Raw genomic sequence first — 21,861 nt, 5'->3', positions numbered from 1 at the left:
ATTTACTAATGGTTTCAGTGGAATTAGGCACTGCTAGAAGAATGCAGAAGTGTTGTTAGTGCTCGGAAGTTTTACAGTGTGATATCTTAGTCATTTTATGGGAAAATATGACTTAAAAACACATATCTGCAGCTCTCAGCTGAGAAATACAAAGTACAGATTTTCCACAATCATCAGTATTGCTCTGTTCCAAATTCAGCTGGATATCTGGGAGGGCATCTATAACTTTTCAGACTATAAATGCACAGAAATGATCCCACTTGACTTCCACAGGAAGGATAGAACTACATGATTTTTATTACCGATTCAACAGCTCACTTCCTGACTGTAGATTGCTGTCCTGGTGTGACTAGCTATGAAATAATCTGAGATACTTTTCTAAGAACTTATGTTATTCATGGTAAAGCAACACCTTCTGGCCTTATTTACACACATTTCTCATTGACTTCAAAGCCTCAGCAGCATTTACAATCCACAGGGTGAGATGCAGAATTTGGCCCATACCTTGTCCCACATATTAAAATCCATTTGAGTGGCTCAATGAATTAATGAAGCCATTTTATTTTTCACAGTAGTGCCCTCCATGCAACCTAGCTGCATGGCAAGTTTTAGCAAGTTTTAGCAACCTAGAAGTTCTATAAAGTAATATTAATACCTAAATATGCCAAAGCCCTTTGTAGGACTGTGGCTTAAATCAAAAGCTTGAAGAAGTTTATTAGAAAACCTCTGATTTTTGCATCAAACCATTAATTGTATTTATAACACTGAATGATAGAAAAGGATGAATAGTTAATTTATTAAGCAGGTATATTTAGTAAGTCTAGAAGTCCTAAACTTTTGTTCAACTAACAGTGAAACATGGCATTCATTTCAATAAATTTTAAGATAGCAACCCAGCATCATTATTGGGCTTTCAGTGCAGGATTCGGTTCTAGGTTAAGATGTTTACATTTAGGTGTCACTGGTGCACCAGGTATCTAAGTTATCACTGTAATCACTGTAGAACTAGGGATCAATTTGTCTTCCTAAACGTAGGTGTCTAGCACCACTGTCTTCTGGTATTCTGCTTGGCCTTCAGCTGCTACTCCAGAAGTGCAAATCTCCCATAGGTCTTTTATCACACGGGCCATCCCTTTGGAGATGTCTCAGCCTTTAGCAACTCCAACAGTTGTAAGAGTCAAGTCCCTATCAAACACAATTAAAGCTCCCTAGAGAGCAATTCAGCTTATTTCAAATGCTCTAGGGCTCAATTCCATTGCCTAAAAATAAATGCATGGTGCAATCTTAGATACCATAAATTATTATGCCTGACCTCCAACTGCCTCTTCTGATAGACACATATCTCACATAGGGCCTAAACCCTCTTCCAGGCTCACGAGGGTCATTACTAACTCCAGGCACCTCAAATGGCACTAAACACATATATTCAAGAAGCCCAAATGATTGAACAGAGTTTAAATAGGAGCTTAGATACCTCACGTGCCTATAAACCACATACATTTATTTATCTGTATTTTAATACTACATTCAGTAAAAGATTCCCATAAAGATAACAATATGCCAAATAACAAGACGCAGGAAGTTATCTTAATTCTACATCACAGATTAGTACCTTTATTAAATAGCTATTTCACAGCTGACAGATGGAAAACTAATACCCACTTTGATTTGCTTGTTCACAAATGCCATGCTCAACAAAATGTATTAATATACAGACCAACAAAAATCAGTTTATTTTTGAACTGGATGAGATACCCAAGCTACAGGAATTTGCATAGTCACATGAAAGCTCTTTCCATGCAGGTTAATATATCCAAATTCTTAGAAGCAGCAAGTAGCCTGGGAGGAGAAACAAGTCAGCATGGCTCTGTAGAGTCCAACACTTGGCCGTACTCATTCTGACCTGGCTTGGGTAATTCAACACAACACATCTTAACAGCTCCTAAATTATAAAGGTTAAAGACCAGCGATATATTCACTTATTTTGTCTAAAGATGTTTATGGGAAGACAACATCATTAGGGAAAGTTTGACCACATACAAATCTGTGCTGAGATGCAAAAACTGTGTACTTGCTCTACGTAACAGCCCAAGCAGTCAAATACCCTTTTCCTAAAAGTCTGAAAAAATACCAGACATCCTTTCCATATGCAACTAATGTATTTTCAAATTGGACTTGTTAAACCAAACACACTGATAACCTGTTGTGAGAGTTCATAAGAGGATGCATTTTACTCTTTTTATAAATTGGCATAAGCTATCTTATATCTTTTGATAAGCTGTGCTGCCCCAAACATTACTATTGGTGACATTCTCTCTTCAACTCTGAGAGCACAGAACTGAAATTGCAGCTAAGAAATTCCAGGCTTGAGCTCTGGTCAGTATTTAATAATCTAGCGGCATCTTAACTATCTCTACTCATATGTCTTTATTGGTTGTCATAGGTGAGCGATGATAGATTAGAAGTCATGCCTGGTTAATACTCAAAGTGCCTGCTCTTTTACTCTAAAGCTCTTCCTCAGTTGCTTGCTCTGTTTTTGCAGCATGTTGCTAGGAGGGAATGGACTTGATGAACTCCAGTTTAAAAAAAAAAATCTGTGTTAATATTAAAGGTCACAAGCTAGAACAAGAAACATACACATTGTCCTCTTACTCCAGGAAATATTACTACAACTAAGAGTAGTCCTGTGCGCACTTAGGAGAAAAGAAAGAAAGGCATCTTCCCTGCAAGGATGACAACCTCAAACCTTATTAGAGCTATTTTTTCCACTCCTGTAAAATTAAATGTCTTTTTAGTGTTTGTAGTTCAACCTAACTTTATAAAATAATGTAAGAGCTGAATGACTAGTGTTGTATACCATTCTGAAACAATCCTTAAACAACTTCCAATTATACACATAAAATACTAATGAAGTCCAATTTCCTCTGGGATGCAAGGCCACATTCAGATTGAGAACTGCCACATTAAACACTGCCAAAAATGAATACAGAGCAACTTTTAACCAAGGATAAAGGGGCATGCCACTGCTGTAATAAAATTAAAAAAAAAAAAAAAAAAAAAAAAGCCTTAGGAGCTTTAGCAGTATATTTCCATTTAGGCTCCAGATCAGCCTCTCCATCTGCAAAGTCAATTTATGCCCACAGAATTCGTGCCAGTATTTTTCCAGCAACACTGTAAGCCATGAGTGCACAACTACATGGCTCATATTCCATTCAATTTACATTCAGCCTAATAAACAGAAGGAATCAAAACATGCAAGCTGTGTGAGTTGATGAACCTGCAAAATAAGGACAATTAACTCTACATATATAAAGCAGGCAGGAATTTGGTTTTACATAGTCACCTAAGACACCTGCAGGTGGCAAAATGTTCCAGTCATGGAGGTGTCTAGTCTGTAGCACTGGAATCACACAGTTTGGTCTTGGGTAAACCATACAACCTTTACAATTTAGCTTCTCTTTTCAAAGGATCTGAATTAATAATACATATTTACCTTATTTCAAGGATAGTGTGAGAATTAACTGATGCTAATGTGCCTCCCAAACATACAAAGCACTGTATGGAGCAAACAATTTAACAAGTTTTGCAGAACAAAGATTTGCAATAACCTTGCTGAATTTAGAACATACCGTTTCACATAAGAGATTTTTTTTTTTAAGTGTGATGCCCATATCAAGCTGGAAGTTGTTACTCTTTCAGCTGAAGAATGTATTGTATAGGGTTTAATCATCTGCCAGAAACTCCCACAACATCTTCTCATACATCATGCTTAAACTGCTAGGAAGCACACTGAGGACAGCACATAACCCATGAAGTAGAATACTGAGGGGGAAAGTCAATTATTTTATTGAATGAAGTTGATAATACTCAGATACTATGATATTTTCTGTATTTACTTTGCTTGCTTCTTTGGTTTTTACTGTATTTACTTTGGTTCCTGTTTGATTAGAAAAAACCCCAGTATTTTGTTAAGGAGTATTAGATGATTAGAGAACCGTTCTAACCAGTTAAGTAGTCATTTAAGAGAATATTTTACTTAATTAGAATTAATCAGTAGAAGTCCTTAAAGCATTCCTACATACCCGTGAAAGGAAATGATCTTACCCTTTCACTTTATCAGCAACTCTTCTGAAATCATATCATGTATCATATCCTATTCTTATGTCCACACCACCAGATCTAGCATGTGACCTTTTTCTTTCGGCTCACTGATACAGGGAGTCTTCTAATTGCAACATGAGTCCACAAGGCCTGAATCTCTAAGAGCAGAGAGGTGCCTTTGCAGAATTGTGGACTGCCCTTGAATCCCACAGCTCACATTGGAGGAGGTCAGCATATCTCTGCAGACATGGCTTCTCCACTCAAAATACCATAACATTTTCTTTTTGTAATTTAAATTTTTCTTGTTTCAGCCTAACCCATGGTACTCAGCTAGGATTTTTAGTTTCTTTTAAAAAGCATTGCTGAACCTCACATAAATTAGCAAGGAGTATGCACTAGTCCATAGATGGTACTGCAATTCTGCATACAGGGCAAGGGTAAGGGAAGAAAGTATCTCTGCCTTCAGCCTTGCTGGGCAAGACTGCTGAGTCAGAACAGGTTATCATGAGAGACTGTCTGAAAGAGTATTTTAGGTCAACAGTGCCTTGTCTCCCTGCAGGAGGGCTGCTGCTGCTACAACACATTCCCTGCTCAACTCTTCCATTAAACTGCAGAAGTTTGACATAATTTCCGTGCTGTTCCCCTCTCTCACGCAACTTGGGAAAATAGGTAAGCAACTGCATTCAAGAGTGACTGCAACCAGAGAAACATCCTCCTGTCCCTTCCCAATGTAAACGTTTGCTGGTCACGTCTTTTCCATGGAGCCTCTGAGGCAGAATTTTCCTTTTTCATCCCTCTGCCAAGTACTTATCACCACCTCCTCCGTCAGCATTGCTCAAGTAAAAGGCTGCTTCCAAGCCTGCTGCCAAAAACTTCAGCTATGCCCGTGACTTTGTCGCTGCTCTGTTTCCCTGTGATCCCCACGAAAAAAAGCACCTGCAGGATGCTACCTCCCATCTTCTCACATTTCCACAAAAGCATGGCCACATCACACCTACTCTGAAATGGCAACAGTATCCCTTACTTTTTTCAGGGTCAATGGCTGCCTTCTTAGATTATAAAACACCTTAGGACTTAATTCAGCAACTCAACAACTTAGATCTCTTTTCTGACCTCCATTGCCATTCCATACACTCTTGTCACAGCTGCTCTCAAGACTTCCTTACCTTCTTCTACTTCCTCTTCTCTGAAATAGCTTCACCTCCAGGATTCTCCTTCTGAGGTCAAATCTCAGCTGAGAGGTTTTGTATTAACCTTCTCTCTTCATTCCTTTTCTCTTCTCTGTTTATCATCCTTAAGATTTATAAAAAGTTCCCTGAAAAACATTCTGTAAAGAAGCTTAGATTAAAAATGTTATACATATAAAACTTCTTTTAATTTTTCTTTATTACTATTTTGTGGGAAAAAAACCCAACCCACATATAGTTTGCTTACTTTTAATGTGAAATATCTTCACCAACTTAAATCTTTATTCACCATGAAAGTAATATTTTAACCACACTACCAAACTCTGTAGTATTTAACAAACACAGAGCAGTAATGAATATAAAGCCATAGCAGCAGTTTGTTATACATGCGAGACAGTTGACTCAGATGTCTGAAGCAATAGCTCTCTGAAAAATCACGCATGTCATCACTTCTCGTACTTAAACTGTACTTTCTTCTGCATTTGAAAAAAAAAATTAAGCTGTTGTCATGAAATTTATCAGATCCTTTTGGCAAAATATTATCCTCAAGACACCAATGAGCTCCAAGTCTTAGAAGGGAAAAACCATAAACCTTAAACTAACAAGCTAACATTAGAGATTTGTCTGTCAAATGCTTTCTATGCTCTGTTACCTGAGAAAAATGTGAAAATAACTGTGCCCTCTCAGTTCTCTGCAATTTACCATGCAGTGACTGCTGTGCTACATTTCTTCTACCATCCTATTCTGAAAACATAAATCAGTGCAGAGCAAAAGGTGTCAAAAAGTTTCCTGCTCCTGCAATATACTACAGCAGGGCAGTGTGCTGCCAGGAGGATCACGCTGATTTGCTTCATGTTACAGTGAGGTAACATGAACTGTTTGAATAATCTCCAGGTAATCTGCATTAAAACCATTTTACTGCAGTGTACTGCGGTATTAGGAAAGATTTCAATATTGCACCACGTGACGCAACACAACCTTATCACGTTTGTCAGTTCCTAGGCAGTGAGGGAAAGCTTTAAATCAAAGGCTGAATGTAGCAACTTTCCATTTTACAAAGTAATACGACAGACTAATTTGGCTCACCATGTTGGCGTATCGTATGAAATGATACAAAATTCCCAGAATAAATATCATAGACCTAAAAGCCAACATATTTTTTCTTTCTTTCTTTACTTAGCCCCCCAACCTGGTATCAAGAGAATCTTTCAATGAAAATGGATTTCCCTAATATTATTGGTACAGTAAGGTGTCACAATGTTATTAGCTCAGTGATAAATGAATTTTAGTATTCTAGAGATCATTTTTCCTGTTCTTAAGCTACCACAGATGTTACCCTCTTTGTCCTTCCAGCTTGTATATTTTGTAGTTTAACTTCATACATATGCTTTTCTATATAGTTTTATGGCAGTCATATAAAGCAGTAACATTTCAATGTTATTCCACTGTTCACACAGAGATTTTCATTATTTCTGTGGTTTCGGAAACATTCCTCAGCTTTATGTGCTCACATCAAGGATACACGAAAAGAGCATGAACTTTGTCTCGAATTAACCTAACTTTTTCCCTAGTAACACAAGCAAACACAATATTGCAAAATAGTACCTGGATATTTTTTCAGCACAATTTTTTTTGTGTGTGTTTAGTAGTACGAGGGAGTTTAGAACTACGTTTTCAAAGACCTCTGAAACAGACTTTGAAAGTATGGGGTGTCATCAAAGCAACAGCCACAGAGGTAGCAATAGTGACGGAGGTGAACTCTTGTTATTATCTGCATTAGCAACGTGCACATGCCGGGATTTTTATGCTCTGTGCGATGCATCAAGCTCCGGCAAGGCGGTGAACGAAAGGCACAGGAGATGCCATCTGCTGCAGCGCGCTGCAGTTTACTGCAGGACGAGGGGTATACACACGGTATCGCTCTGCAACAGCTTCTCGCTGCAGCAAACCCCCGCACCAGCCAACTTCTTTTTCGTGTAGGAAACGTCTCGGCGAGTGTGCAAACCGCACGCCGCCCGGTATAGAAGCTTTAACGCATAACCCAGGGGAAAGCGGGTGCTGGCTCTTTCACTCAGCTGCCGCCTAAATCCCAGCATCAGAAACACGGGTCAGCACGACACGAGGACCCTAATCACCTCGGCAGGATGCATCTTATTAACGTTTCCCAACCCCTTCCCCCCCCCCGCGACAGCTTTGCCACGAAACCGGCCGCGATCAGTGCCCCGCGTCCCAGCTCCACCTGCCCGGGACACCGCCACAGACCCCCCCCCCCCCCCCCGCCCCGTTCCCCCACCAAGGCACACAGACCTGCGCGGGCCCCCACCGGTCGCTGCCCTCCGCGGGGGCGGGGGGGGGGGGGGGGGCAGCCCCTCTCTCCCCCCCGTCCCGGGGGTCCGCGGCCTGCGCGGGGAAGCCAACCCCGTACCTCGCGGCAGCCATTTTCCACCTCCCTCCTCAGCAGCTCCGGCGCGTGATGTCACCGGCCGCCCCGGCCGAGGCCCCGCTGTGGCGGCGGGCTGCGCCGCGCTCCGTCCTCCCTCACGGCGGCGGCACCGCTACCACCACCAGAACCTCCTCCTCCTCCTCCTCCTTTCTTCCTCCTCCTCCTCCTCGCCCCGCCCCGCCGGTGCCCGCGGGCGCCCAGCCCGCCGCTCTCCCCGGCCCTGGCTGCCGCGCGGGCGCGGAGCGGGAAGCCCCGCCGCAACCGTCGCCGCCGCCGTGGCGGCTGCTGAGTCACGGCCCGAATTTCATCCCCGCTCCTCCTCCTTCTCCGCCTCCCTCCGCCTCCGCCTCCTCCTCCTCCTCCTCCTCCTCCCCCGCGCCGCCGCCTCCCGCCCGGCCAGCCGGTTCCAGCAGCGCGGGTGCCGGCGGCGATGCCCGCCCCGCTGCCGGGGGGAGAGGCCGCCCGGTGCTGCCCGGCCCCCCGCCGCTCACCGCAGAGCCGCGCACGTACAGGGGCAGCCGGGCGCTTGAGCCATGATTGCGGCGGCTTTCCTGGTCCTGCTGAGACCCTACAGCATCCAGTGCGCCCTCTTCTTGCTCCTGCTGCTGCTGGGGACCATCGCTACGATTTTATTCTTCTGCTGCTGGCACCGCAGGCTCCAGAAAGGGAGGCATCCCATCAAATCCGTCTTTTCGGGTCGCTCAAGGAGCCGAGGTAAGAGATGCTTTGCTCGCCCCCGAGGGCGGAGAGGGGGTTCCCCCCGGCCCATCCCGCCGTTCACCGCCGGCGGAGGGCCGCTCTTCCTCAGTGGAGCCGGGAGAAGGCTTTAAAGAAAATTCAAGCCGAGCCCAGGACTGCGGCAGCCTTGTCTCCACCCATCCCTTAGCGAAACCTCGGCCAGCGGGAGGGAAGCGAGGGGCTGGGAAACCCCCCCCGGCCCCCCCCGGTCCTCCCCGGTCCTCCCCGGTCTCTCAAGTGCGGCAGAACTTTATGCTCAACTTCCTCCCGATGAATTAAATATAAATGCCGGGCGGAGCTGCCGGCTGCGCCGGGAGAGCCAGACCCCCCGTCCAGGAATATGCACCAAAGGGCGAGCAATTAGATAAAACCGTTAGCCGGAGCGAAATCTTGAGGTGGAGCTGGTGGAGCCTGTGTGTCTTTCTGCTTCCCTTCCAGATGCTGTCATGAGAACTCATCACTTTCGCTCTGAGGTAATTTATTTAGCACGCAATTTCAAGGTCAGAAGTTGTTCTCTTTACCTGAGTACATATTGTTGTGGTCTTTTGTTAATGCAATCATGTAGCAAAGTTTTCATTTTGCATGAAAGACGTGTCCTCCCTCATTTCTTGTTTTTTTCCACACAAAATGTAAGCTCTTCACTTGTGTTACCCTAACCGGCCTGCTGATTCGTGTCATTTCCAAAACAATTGGTTACTTCAAGAAAAGCTGTGCTTACTGTACGTGCCAGACCTCACTTTGTCCAAAAAGCAACCCCCAGCCCAGTTATTGACTGCACTGTAAATACGTGCAGAGCTGGTAGGTTTCGTGACTGCAGAGCTTCCATCTCACTTGCTTTGCTGCCAGCCCTCACCTGCACCTTGTTCCCTGCCAGGGAAGTTGCCCGCTCAGCTCGGATGCTGCCGCAGGAGATCCCAGAAGGATCCAGACTACAAGCCTGCTTGGCAGGCACCTCGTTTCATGACTCTATATTCATAGGTCAGGGGAATCAAAACTCTTACGTGCCAGTGCCAAAATTATAACACAAAACCCGGTCACTTCCTAGGCATTCTGAATAAGGAGCATAATTGCTGGGAAAATATGGAAAATAGTATTTGGTTTAGTATCTACTTTGTTTCCATGATGCCCTGTAGAGCTCCTGTCTAGGTATTTCTCTTGCCGGGTTTCCTGCTATTGATTTAAGGCATATCTTCATGCCATTGCCTGTTACTCTGGAAGCCTTGAGAGACAGTCTGGCACTAAAGTAATCTTTTGTTTCAAAATATTTGCATTTTTCCTTATCTGGTTGTGGGTAAGAAAATTACCCAATTACGAGTAATGTTTTCAAAAGTGTGCATGGGATACATTTTTGCAACATGGTCCATACTGGCAATTAGTTTTAAACTCCTAACTATTTTGAAATTTGTATCCACTATCACAAAAAAGAAGATGACATAGGGAGTATCCTATCTTTAAACCATGAAAAGTCTGGTTTTGTTATTGACTGAACAGTGCTGCAGTAAAGCAAACAAACAAACATATCCCTCTGGAAGTCAAAAGATTTTTTCATGACTTAGTTCCTCCAAAGTGAAATACTTGGTTTCCATGTAAAATTCTCTCAGTCTTGAGCCTAGGCAGAGATGACGTTTAATGTGTTACACCCTTTTGAAATACGTGTCATCCTGTATGGTGACTCTTAAAAAGGAAGTTTGCAAAGTAACTGATTCATTTTTATTACTTCAGCATGTAGTTATTTGCATATCACCCAGTTAGAAGTAGACGAATTTAAAATATTTCCTAGAAGTTTCCATTTACTGAAACATGCTAGAATAAACCAGTAAGAACTGTTATATTCTTTCATAATTTTCTACATTTTGTTTAGACAGAGTAATACCACACTAATGGTCTAAACTGCCCTTTTAAGTAAGTGGTGCAGCTGTTTTCCCCTTCATTATCTGATAATAGACTTCTGATTCTTAAGAGAAAATGATGACTCATTTGACACCATTAAATGTCATTTTCCAATTTTTTTTTCAAGTAAAACCTAATTTTAATGAATCTAATTGAATTGATTAATAACAAATTACAGGCAAACTCCCATGAAAATATTGGCAGCATGATCTGAAACAGAATTCAACATTCTCATTCTATATCAGCACAAAACATTACGCACTTCTAAGTCCAGTAAGATGTTGAGGAAAGCAATGCATGACACATGAAAATATGGGCTTTGCTTAATCCCCACCCCCAAATGAACATAACACCTCAATTCCAAGTTTTATAGCATAAGGTCCATCTGCTAGCTTCCACTATGCTTAGTTGTTTGTCAGGTGCAGTTATAAATGGTGTTTATTAATGATAATAAAAGATAATGAAAAATAGGCTGATAGTAAATAGCAGTGGGTTGACATTCATCTCCTGAGAGCTGGGTTCGAATCCGACTTGCATCACACGTGAATGTGCAGGTGGTCTCGTGGCAGTGCACAGAGAATTATAATTGCCCTATCTACAAAACAGTTGGCAATTCCTGCAGGACTGGCTGCCTGCCAGGAAAGCTTTATTTGGAAAAATGGATGTGTAGCAAATGTATGTTGAGGTTCTTTGCCACAGCTCTCATGGTGTGCACCTACATTGTCTAGTCTATATACAGTGAGAACTATTTAATCCCTTTCCTTTAGTACTGAACACATTAAAAAATAAGACACCATGCTATAAGAGGGTAAATACTAAATTTGAAAATGTATTTACGATCCTTATTAGCTCTCCTGTTCTGAATTTTATATGCTACTGGTGAATTGAATCCACAAATAGTCCATTTTTGTGGGTCTTGATTTTGAATGTCTCTGCAAAACATGCCTCATTATTATACAGCAAAAGTCTATGCAGATATTGCTTATTATAGAATGAACTTAAACACTTAACCCCCTGTCTCAAAAGGAGGTAAATTTGCATGGATCATTATGAATATAAAGTAGGTTAAAGTCTGTCTTTGTTGGAGGTGCTTCATAACAGAAAAATTAACCAGCAAGAAGATGTGAGAGTTTCCTGAGATAATACAATGGTGTCTCCAACTACCCACTAACATTTATTTACTACCATCTGAAGTTTGCCAGGCCTATTTTTTTAATATATTTTTTTATTGCAGTCCTTTAAGTTCATTACGACTATAACTGCTCTTAAGAATCCTCCATCCCCCAGGTACTACAGATACTTCATGAAGTCACACAGGAATCACACCCATAATAGTTAATGTTTCTTATCTGAAGGAGACCTAGATATGTCATGGCTGTAAAAAGAAAACAAGTAAATTTCCAACGGAAATATTCATTGCTTACATGACAAATCAGATTTTGATGTAGCTATTTGCACTAGTCTCTCCTTTCTTTATTTTGAGAATCAGTTGTAGAATGAAATGTCTGTGCTCAACCAAAACCACACCAAAATAACAAAATAACTCAGTGAGAGTTTTACCAAAGTGAGGATTATGATCGACTGTTGTTTTATTATTATTATTATTCCTTGTCTATTCAAAAATATGAATGCTATCAGTGATTCACTCACTTCATTCTTCTTGTGCTCTCTGTAGAAGTTTGGTTTTTCATGAAGTATAGGAATTTTCTCTGAGTACTTTGGGGGCTTGGGCTTCATATATTTCAATGTTTAGCATCTTACATTTTACAGAGAAGTTCAAATGTCTTCTGTGCCTTACAATTTAAAGGCATTGCTTAATGTGTTGGTGTTGTTTCTTCTTGTGATTTAAATTTCTTTCTGAATTAGTTTTCCTTATTGACAAAGCCTCTGGAGTAATGGGATTATGTGAGATTTTTACCTTTCAATTAAAAAGGAAGTAAGCTTCTAGCCCTTAGGCTGGAAGGAATTAATCCAAATGGTATTCTTAAAATCTTTTGATTTGGGGGTAAGAACTGTTGAAAAGGAAGGTTCTCATTCAGGATCTTTAAATGGTTGGGTTTTATGAGATTGTGAAGGGATAATTGTGCTAACTGCTAAACCAGTAGTGGATAGTTTTCATATTACTGGGAAAAAAAAATCACCAGATTTATAAATCTTTTGCCTGAAATTTTCTTTGAGATTTGGTTTTCCTTTATCTTACCTTTCAAATTAGAAATACTATGATCTAAGGAACTGAAGGCATCGGTGTCAGTGGGTAGTCACAAGCAATATGGTATCTTTTTGTATTTATTTAATTTTGACTCATATATTTTGGGCCAGTTTCCCGTGAATGCTTCCACTGAGACCTACAGGTATAAATCTACTAGGAAGCAAATCCATAAAAGTTTTACAGTCCACTGTAAATTCTGACTTCACATAACCCAGGTGCGTGTCTGGTGGGACTAGACACACCAGTAAGGCAAACAGGAATTGACACTATGAAAAGGACTCTCTGGGAGGGCTAGCAGTATGTATTCACCACAGCTGTAGCAAAGGAGTAACATTTGGTCATTTGAGTTTTGCAGACCCCACATTTTCTTCTTAGTATACTGAACAGTCACTACAAGGTTATATATATTCAGTCTATTGTTGTGACAAGACTAGTAGTGAAATAGGTCAGCCAAGACTGATGACAATTTTTAAGAGCAAATGAATTTGCTAAATTATCCATTATGGTACAATGGATGCAAAACTATAGTACAACAATGTCTGGTAAATGTATATATTGACTTTGCCAACAACTGATGCCCAGAAAAACTGTTCATACATTCATCCCTAAGCATACTTTTGCTATAATTGTCCCCCTTCTGAGGCTGATTGTGAGACAGTTGCCTAAAAATACAGTTCTAGATATTTTACAAAACGATAATGAATAGTCTTTGAAGAGTTGCACCATAATTCATCCCGAGCGTTGCAGTTATTTATAAACTGCTCCAGATATGTACAGCTTCAGTGAAAAGAGAAAACAACAGACCCTCCAAGCTGAATTTGAGTCTTCTGTTTGATTGCAGGGAGTGTATTCAAGGAGCAACAGTAATGTACAGGACCAGCCAGAAAAATACATTCATTCATCTATTCAAAGGATGTCTCTTTGTTGAACTGAATCAGCCTGAAAATATTTTACCTTTGTGTTTGACGTGCTTTCCCCCCAGGATGTTTAAACTATTTTTCCATTGGCCATCTACGAGTTAAGGAACAGGTTCAAGGGAAAATAAATCAGAGACAAAAATAAATTGTTTTCTTAGATGTATGGGAGCACTTATGTACAGGAATGAAAGGAGAGCTATAAATGCAGGTTATACTGTATAAGGACAAATCCTTCTATCCATTTTTCAAAACATGTCCAATAACGTGGCCCAGACAGAGCACGTCACACTGAGCTGTTACATGGCAAACTAGGTACCACTGAGATTCTGCTTACTATATGTCATCTGTCCATCACTGTTTGTCAGCTTTATTCACTGCAGTGCTGCCTTTAGACAGCCTAGCAAGCATTGGTCTATGCTGACAAACAGCCTGTTCGGCAATTGTATCACAAAATATATGGCAATTCCCTGGTTGCTGCAGCAAGACCACTTGGGTTCCTGAGCTAACTCCAGAGGATTTCACTTGGATACCTTTACTCTGTACTACAGTGTACTGCAGACATGCCCAATATATTTCTATAGCCATCTGGTTGCCTGTATCTCTATTCTGGCTTCTGACAGCCAGAAGAGAGCATTGAAATGCTAAGGGGATCTCCTCTTAGCTCCATCAATCACCCAATAAAGTACTGACACTGTATCACGGTCCACACCAGTGGTAAGGCATGGTCTCCATACACTGCATGTTGGGAACTGCATTATAAATGAAAACATTCTCACAGTTCTCTAACAGGACAGGGACAAGCACTGCAGAAAGATCCAGTACATAATAAAGGTTCTTCTTACTACTTATTTTCCCATTAATGAAGTTATATCAACAACCTCCTAGCTATCATGTGAGTATTTACGTATTCAGGCTTCTCGGTATCTACTGTTCTCTCTGGAAATGTGTGTTTTAGATGAGGTTGTATGCCAGTTACAGTGCACATTCCTGGTGCACACAAGCAGCTGCTTGCAAGCAAGCAGAGCCCTGGTTTCAAGGGGATCCAGGTGGAGCACGGCTTGTTGCCATCCATCTGTTGGCAGCCACATTGTACACATGTACAGAATGGGAACTTCTAGCTACTGTTTTTTGGCCAAAACTAACCTCGGATTGAAACCGTGAATTAAAATACTTGAGGTCATACTTGTGGTGAGCACATGTATTACCACATCTGCTGTAGAAACTGTTCTTAGACAGATGGAAAGGATCATGCAGGGGTCCATAGATCAAATACAGCTCAGAAGAGCTTAACCATCTATGCTGATTTCTTGGTTACTGTGCTTAGATTATTAGGGTGACAGATCAGGTTGTGGATGCCCCTTCAGAAACAGCTCAGCATTTTAGGCTGAGGGTATTAAATGAAAGAAAGCACCACATGAACAGGGTAGTACAGCCCTTGGGGCTGTTTCTCCTCCTGGGCTGTTACATGTGTTTTCCTAGGGCATGGAAACGTCACTCACGCTCTCTTCCACTCCTAGGCTTTTTTAAGGAGAGGCATCTTTGATGTGCTATGAAAGAACGACGCAGAGCACGGGGTGAAGTCACCTTGCTGTTTTCATGCAGGATCCGATTCAGCTGAGCTGGGTTTGTTGGGCCTGGCCATGTCAAACTCTGCAGCCTGGGGGGGTCTCAGGCTCTGAAGCGGGTGCGCTGGGGCCCCTCCAGCTCCCCTGGGCAAGAGCTCAGCACTGTGTTGTAGAGATGCTTGAGCAGGTTGTCAGGCCCACAGCTGATAGGGCTGATCTTGACCTAGTGCTAGCAAAGCTGGCTTGTTTTTGAGCCGATTCCTTGTGCTTCTAGTTCACCTGCAAGCCTGGGGACCCGTTATCTGGGTATTTCTGCCGTCCACAGTGTCTTGAGCCCCCGCTGTGCTCCCTTGTGCCCTACTGCCTTGCATCAAGGAGAGTCAGTGGTTTGCTGTTCGTGACTCATCAGCGGGAATGAAACATGAGTTACTGCTGAAGTGTGAAAACACGACATCAGCTGTAGAAATTAACTGCAGTTGACTTTAGGGCAAAGACACGTTTCTTGCAAGTTGTGCCAATGTCCTTATCGCCACTGTCCACTCAGCTGCTTGAATATAGCACTCGGCTTCAGGATGGCAGGGTAAATAGTAGAGCAGACTGACAGTGAAACACAGTTCTTACAAGACTTAATTTCTGATTATCTAAATCGATAGCACTAACTATACTGAAATACATAATCAATGTTAGACTAAGGTATTATATTTATCCTCCTCCTTTGTTCTAGACAGAATAAAATGATGCAACTAGGTTGAAGCATCATTCCCTTCTGATTTGCTGCTGTTACCTTCCTACATATAAAGTGCAGCCGGAGTCGGAAAGTGACTTTGCAAAAACAGCATCCTCTTATACAGTATGATAATCTCGCTGTAGGCATTTACAGTTTGTAGTCTGTACAGCTACTCAGCTAACCTAGTGTAGGTGTCTGCTTCACGATAAGCTGAACAGTTCTTCAAGCCTCACTGAATGTATTGACTAAATTTTTCATTTGCTATAACAGGAGCTTAGACTAGTTGTTCCTGAAGGAGAGACCTGTTCAGATATGTTGTTGGTATCTGAATCAAGGTATCTTAATAGATATCTGAATTCCACCCTATGTGAAAATACCCTAGGTATCTTTTTTTTTTTTCATATATGCCTGTTAAGTTTCTCATCAGCTACGCATTTATTTTATGCTTGACAAAGTGCAGATCCATCTTCACATGCTGAGGTGGCATAAATTCTCTTGCCAGTTTATGCTTCAAACAAGCGCACTGGACAGATAAGAGTAATTTCTTTGTACTAAATGTTGGGCAGCACTTGCATGGTTTAGCAATCTGGGTGTTATTTCTTATTCTCCTTCTTACTGTATTTTTAATATTTATGGCAGATTCTTGATGTATACTGTACACTGCCTAAGCTGAGAAGTGATGAGATGAAAACAGAGGAAGCAGGGGTGGAAGAGGGACATGCTTGGAGAATGTGCTAGTATTTCTAAATTAAACTCTCCCTTGCAGACAACTGATCAAGCAGTACTCTGATTTATTTTTGTTCTTAAATAATTGTTCCGTTCCTGTAGGCTTGTGGTGCCCTAAGGTAACAGGGAAGGAACTGGGACAAGCCATCACAAAGACAAGGAGGCCACGGAGGGCTGCAAGCTGCCTTGTCAGAGAATGATAGGACTGCTTGGAGAACAGGCCAGCTTCTGTGGTTTATAGATTTAGACAGGAAAGAATATTTAAAGGGTATTTTGAGGCATGACTGGCCATGCTATTTGGCTATTTGCTTACACATCATCAGATTTTCCTAGTGTTACAGCTTACCTGTTTCGATAGGAATTCTAACCTTACAATAGGAAAAAGCAAACACATTGTGTAAAACAGCAGTGCAATACAGCATGGGTTATTAAAAACTGTATTCTAAATTCACATCTAAACCCTAGGTTCACACAAGAGCTTGTATGTATACACTTGGGGGCCCGCTTAGGAACTGGAAAGCAGGTTACTGATATATTTCATGAACTTGGTTGGAAAAGTAATCTTGTTCAGGTTATGTAACAGACAATTGCTTTTAATCCCTTTGAATGTATGGACTTACCTTGGAACATGACACATGCCAAATCACAGTCTTCAATATCTGAGAAATGGTTCCAGCACCGCTTAGAGTTTAGATTTTAGAAGATAAGAATAATATCTCCTAAATTAAAGCATACAAAGAAGCACCAGTGAAAGCTGTTACTGAGGGAGTGGAATGAGAAACTAAATGTAAAATCTTAGATTTGATGTTTTAAATCTTGATTCAGATCTTTATAGGAGTAACCCTTAGCTAAGATTAAAAAAAAAAAAAAAAAGATCAAGAGAACCACACACACACAAAAAAAAAGGTTGCAGTCTGTTTTTTGAGAGCTGGTAGACCCAAGAAAGAACAAATGCAGTTGCATCCTCCTTGTGCATGTGTGAAGTAATATACTGAGTGTACATAATAATCCTGTTATAGAAAACTAAGACCTAGTTTAATTAGCAATCTTTACTATTAGAGAGAATGTATAAGTAGTTTGGAGGACTTAACTTGAATCCTCGATTTTGGGTTGAACTTGCAGAATTGGCAGTTAAATAAATGTTGTGGGTTTTTTTTTTGTTTGTTTCTTTATAAACTGAGGATATTTTGGACGAAAGTCACTATGGGAGAAGAAGGGAGATAATGCCATCTTGGTCACTTTTTAATTTAAGACTGTTCTTACAATACAGACGCATGTATGTATGTTTATATGTGCAGCAGAAAGACTCTCACTTTTCTCTTTCAGCATGCAGGGGAATTTGATACAATAAAGTTATTAAATTAAACCTGCCTTTTTAGTTCAAGTAGGTACTTCAACTATAGGGTTTAATTCTATTTCAGCCTGTCTGCAAAACAGCTGAGAACTCTGGCATCTTGAGAATGGTTTTGATACTACACATACTAATGTCTCCAGGCCCTAAGATGTTGTAGGTTGCATATACATGAAAGTTTCCAAGCTTTGAACAGCCAGTAACTGACAATTCAAAGACTGCTTCTTGAGGCTATTAATTGACAATGGTAATAGATGACAATTCTCATGCATACACAACCACTGTCACAAACCTTAAAAGCAAGCACACAAAGTTGGATGTCCTTTCTGAGCTTTCTTTGGCTTTGATATTTGTTAGTGCACCTGCAAAAGTGCATTTAATCTATGGGACTCACTCAAATAAGGCATTTGCAAACACAGTTGAGTTCTGTTGTCATTCTTCCAATTGTGCTGAACTGTGGCTTAATGCTAGCTAGTGCTTTTTTCTGTGGTTTACTGAAGTTCTGCCAGAAGGTAAACTGGGCTGCAGTCCAGCGTCCACTGAAGTTAATGCAAAGATTTCTGTAGACTTCAGCTGGACATCAGATAATGCGCTCTTACTTCTCTTGAGGTTAATGTTTAGTGACTCCAAAAACACATACTGGCTGGAAAAGTTGCATTCCAAGATTAGAATTCCGACACCAAATATATTCTACATAAAATACTTACACACTGGAAAAAATGAAGAATGAATATGGTTTCTCATCAAGCATAAAAATAATAGGTAAGGTATGATGAAGGCAGTCGGGACAGTAGAAACCGGAATGGAGAGGAAAAGGATCTGGTGAATTAATACAATAGCAGATTGAAAGAATGGAGGAGTCAAAGATTCATGTCACTAAAGCAATAATGCACACATGGGATAGCACTGATGTATTCATATGGTGCTACTAAAGTATCAGACAAAGAATTAAAAAGAAATACAGTGAAACTAAGACAGTGAAAGAAAAAGGTTCAACACATTATCCAAAATGTCCTCATCTGTAAATAAAAAAAGCAAAAGTTAGAGAAGTTTTTTAGGAAGTTTCAAAATCCTGGTTTTTATATTAATGAATGGGCTAGGAATGAGAATAGGAAAAAACATAACAAGGATTGCAGAGTATGACATACTTGGTTATCAAATACCAGACCATACTGAGGAAATTCTGAAGAATGGGGTAATGAACACACACATGATGTTCATAAATGCAAGGCTGGGTATATTACAGAGAAAAGTCATTTATCCACTTACTAAGTTTTAAGTTTATGGTCTCCAGAAAGGGCCTTTTGAATTACTTTTGACAATTCAGTGAAGATGTCTTTCACATGTATAGCCTGATCAGAAAAGAAGATGGGGTGGGAAATATTTAAACAGAACAGAAAAACATGCTATACTATTATATATATTAGTAATACAAATTTATAAGATTACTGTGCTGAATTATGGGGATCCGGCAGGAGTGATGTCTGTGAATATGGACATGTAAAACTCTGACCAAAAAAAAAAGTGATGGAAGAGACTGGAATTATTTCATGTAGAAGGAGGAAAATAAGAGGAAATCTGATGATAAAATATATATGGAATGATGAATACAGTATTGAAGGTAGACCAAAACCTAGTCGTTCTGGCTCTGATCCATCCTATCTAATTTTAGATACTTACAGTATAGATGTCTATGAGTGAAGTGGTCAGCTTGGGCTCCCTTTATGGCCAATGGAGAGAAATAGGTGCGGTTAGGGAATGGTTCATCTGACCTGCTGACTTCAGCATCTTGAAAGGGAACCCAGGGAGGGGAGGTCTGCTGAGCCTTGGTCAGAGGAATCCCACACTGTGTTTCTATACACAAGAAATCAGTCACTGAATCAGAGGTGTGAAGTTAAAACTTGGCTGGACAAGAAGATATTTTTTTACAGAACCTCTTACCATGGAAGTCATTTTACACAACCAGTTGGTTGTGTACCCTAGCACGTAGCAGCAGGTTTGCAACATTCATTATTGGTTTGTGTGTAAAGACAGACACAACAGGTCCTTTCAATATTACCACACTTCATTCAAAAAAAAAAAACCTTTCAGAGTAGACTTAAAAGGACGAATTTCAGCTAAAAGAGGCTGATCTCCCCAGTCTCCTTCCACAGACAGAAAAGCTCCCTTGAGAGTAGGTGAACTAGGCTTTGGCTGTGCACCGGCCTCGAGACACCTCTCTATTCCTGCTCACTGTAGAGTATGACTAAGAACATCAGTCTTCATGCATTCAAACAGACTCTAACTGGAAGGATGCACATGAATGCTTTTGGAGAGAAGATAATCCTAGGTTCGCTTTGCCTCTTGTCTTCCTCTGTGATGTCTAAAACTGGTTCTGGTGGTCATCTGGGTTGTGTCTTTAAGGAAGAATGCTTTGCAGTGTAAATCTTTGTGCAGTTATTTTAGTATTTTAGAAGACAAATTTTCTAGAAATATGTATTTGAAGTCTTGTTTGGTTTGCCTTGTTTCAGAATTTTACAGGCATAAAAATGAGTCAGGCAATAGGGTGTAGGAATGAGCAACTCCTTCTCAGAGCAAAGAAGAAAAGGTTTGTCACTGTCCAGTGACACAGCGTTCACATGTTACCGGACACTACAAATTGCTTAACAGTGGTAAAGCAACCTCGTTGTATTGCCCACATGATTTTAAAATCTCTAGCATTTTCTTGGTAATTGGTCTGTTGTGGTTTGAGCCCAGTCAGTAATAAAGCACCACGAAGCCCCTTGCTCACTCCCCTGACCCCGGTGGGATGAGGAGAAAATATAAAGGTAGGCTTGAGGGTTGAGACAAGGACTGGGAGGGATCACTCACCACTTACGGTCATGGGCAAAAGGCAGGCTCAACTTCGGGGAAGAAACAAAATCAATTTAATTTACTGTAAGTCAAATCAAAACAAGGATACTGAGAAGTAAAACCAAACCTTAGAACACCTTCCCCCCACGCCTGTGGGGTGTGTGGTGTACCGTGTGTCCCTGAATATTTTTTAATACTTATTTGCTCTTCTGTGAGCGCTGACTTAACATCTAAAATAGTGCTGTCTTTGCCAAACAGATATTTGTGTAATTTTCACATTTTTAATTTTGATTGCTGTATTAATATGATAATTTTCAATTTTGGATTCAGCTGAAGGATAAATAACACAGACGACACAAGAAGCATCTATTCATTTCACTGTTGAGAAGGAATCACTGGCCATTCTAGTTTTGCATTGAGCATAGGCGTAGCAGCTCCGATGCGTTACATCACTTTTGACTCCTGTCTTCTTTTTTGACGACCAAATTTTGAAATTTTCCAGACTGAAGTTTTTGCTCTGGCAAAGTCTCACTGCAGGAATGAGTAAGCATTTTGGGTTTTGGTCTGAGGACTCTGCCCTTGTAACATAATCTGTGTTGATATGGAATTAATTTTCCACCTGAAATCATGATCCTCTGCTTTAGCGCATTATAATCCTCCCCAGAGCAACCATTTGTGATACTGCAGGCAGATTATGACTTCAAGTGAAGAATAAGCTTCAGCAAACAGAAGCAGATGAGCTCTTAAAGAGATAAAGATCCCATTTTCTTGCTAGTAATAAACAGCAAAAAAAAATTATAAAATACGAAGGAGAAGCACTGTCTATAAACAGACTTTTCTGGAAGTCACAAGTGACTTTTTCATATCAAAATATAATACTTAATCAGTAAACCTCGAAGTATTTTGAGGTGAAGTCACTCAGTGAGACAGACCCACATACTTAAATCCCTATTTGGCATGCATTTCTTAGCACTTTTAGAGCTGCTTAGCTTCTACCAAATTCTTCTATTACATAAACATACTTTCTCGAAGAGTTTTATCCAGTTAATGGGGATGGCAGCATGGTGAGGGAGCAGCTGCAGCACAGGGTGTATAACCAGGCTTCGGCCAGGAGCTATTGTCTGTAAATGAATCATAATGCTTTTAACATTTAGAAAATCTCTTCTGATTTCAGA

The 21,861-nt window shown here is 40.8% G+C and overlaps 2 protein-coding genes across 14 annotated transcripts in view; one reads left to right on the top strand and one right to left on the bottom strand.

The window, feature by feature from the left end:
- BEND6 (BEN domain containing 6) overlaps nucleotides 1-8,000 on the bottom strand; it is a 29,362-nt gene extending 21,362 nt beyond the window's left edge. For 2 of the 5 annotated variants that reach the window (XM_075049355.1, XM_075049357.1), the window contains exons 1-2: nucleotides 7,714-7,998; nucleotides 5,268-5,428 (exon numbers count right to left, since the gene is read on the bottom strand). The gene's annotated coding sequence lies outside the window, so the exon portion shown is untranslated. Of the gene's footprint in view, nucleotides 1-5,267; nucleotides 5,429-7,713 lie in introns of all 5 variants that reach the window. The other 3 variants (XM_075049359.1, XM_075049358.1, XM_075049356.1) reach the window with 3 other exon arrangements.
- A 219-nt stretch (nucleotides 8,001-8,219) lies between these two features.
- DST (dystonin) overlaps nucleotides 8,220-21,861 on the top strand; it is a 307,609-nt gene continuing 293,967 nt past the window's right edge. For 2 of the 9 annotated variants that reach the window (XM_075049347.1, XM_075049329.1), the window contains exons 1-2: nucleotides 8,220-8,445; nucleotides 8,908-8,969. In XM_075049347.1, the coding sequence (XP_074905448.1) occupies nucleotides 8,265-8,445; nucleotides 8,908-8,969 (243 nt within the window). In that variant the 5' untranslated portion in view covers nucleotides 8,220-8,264. The remainder of the gene's footprint in view (nucleotides 8,446-8,907; nucleotides 8,970-21,861) is intronic. The other 7 variants (XM_075049346.1, XM_075049330.1, XM_075049336.1 and 4 more) reach the window with 5 other exon arrangements.

Source organism: Buteo buteo, chromosome 17 (assembly GCF_964188355.1).
Source record: "Buteo buteo chromosome 17, bButBut1.hap1.1, whole genome shotgun sequence".
NCBI lineage: Eukaryota > Metazoa > Chordata > Aves > Accipitriformes > Accipitridae > Buteo > Buteo buteo.
This window is presented reverse-complemented; position numbering and strand designations above follow the sequence as displayed.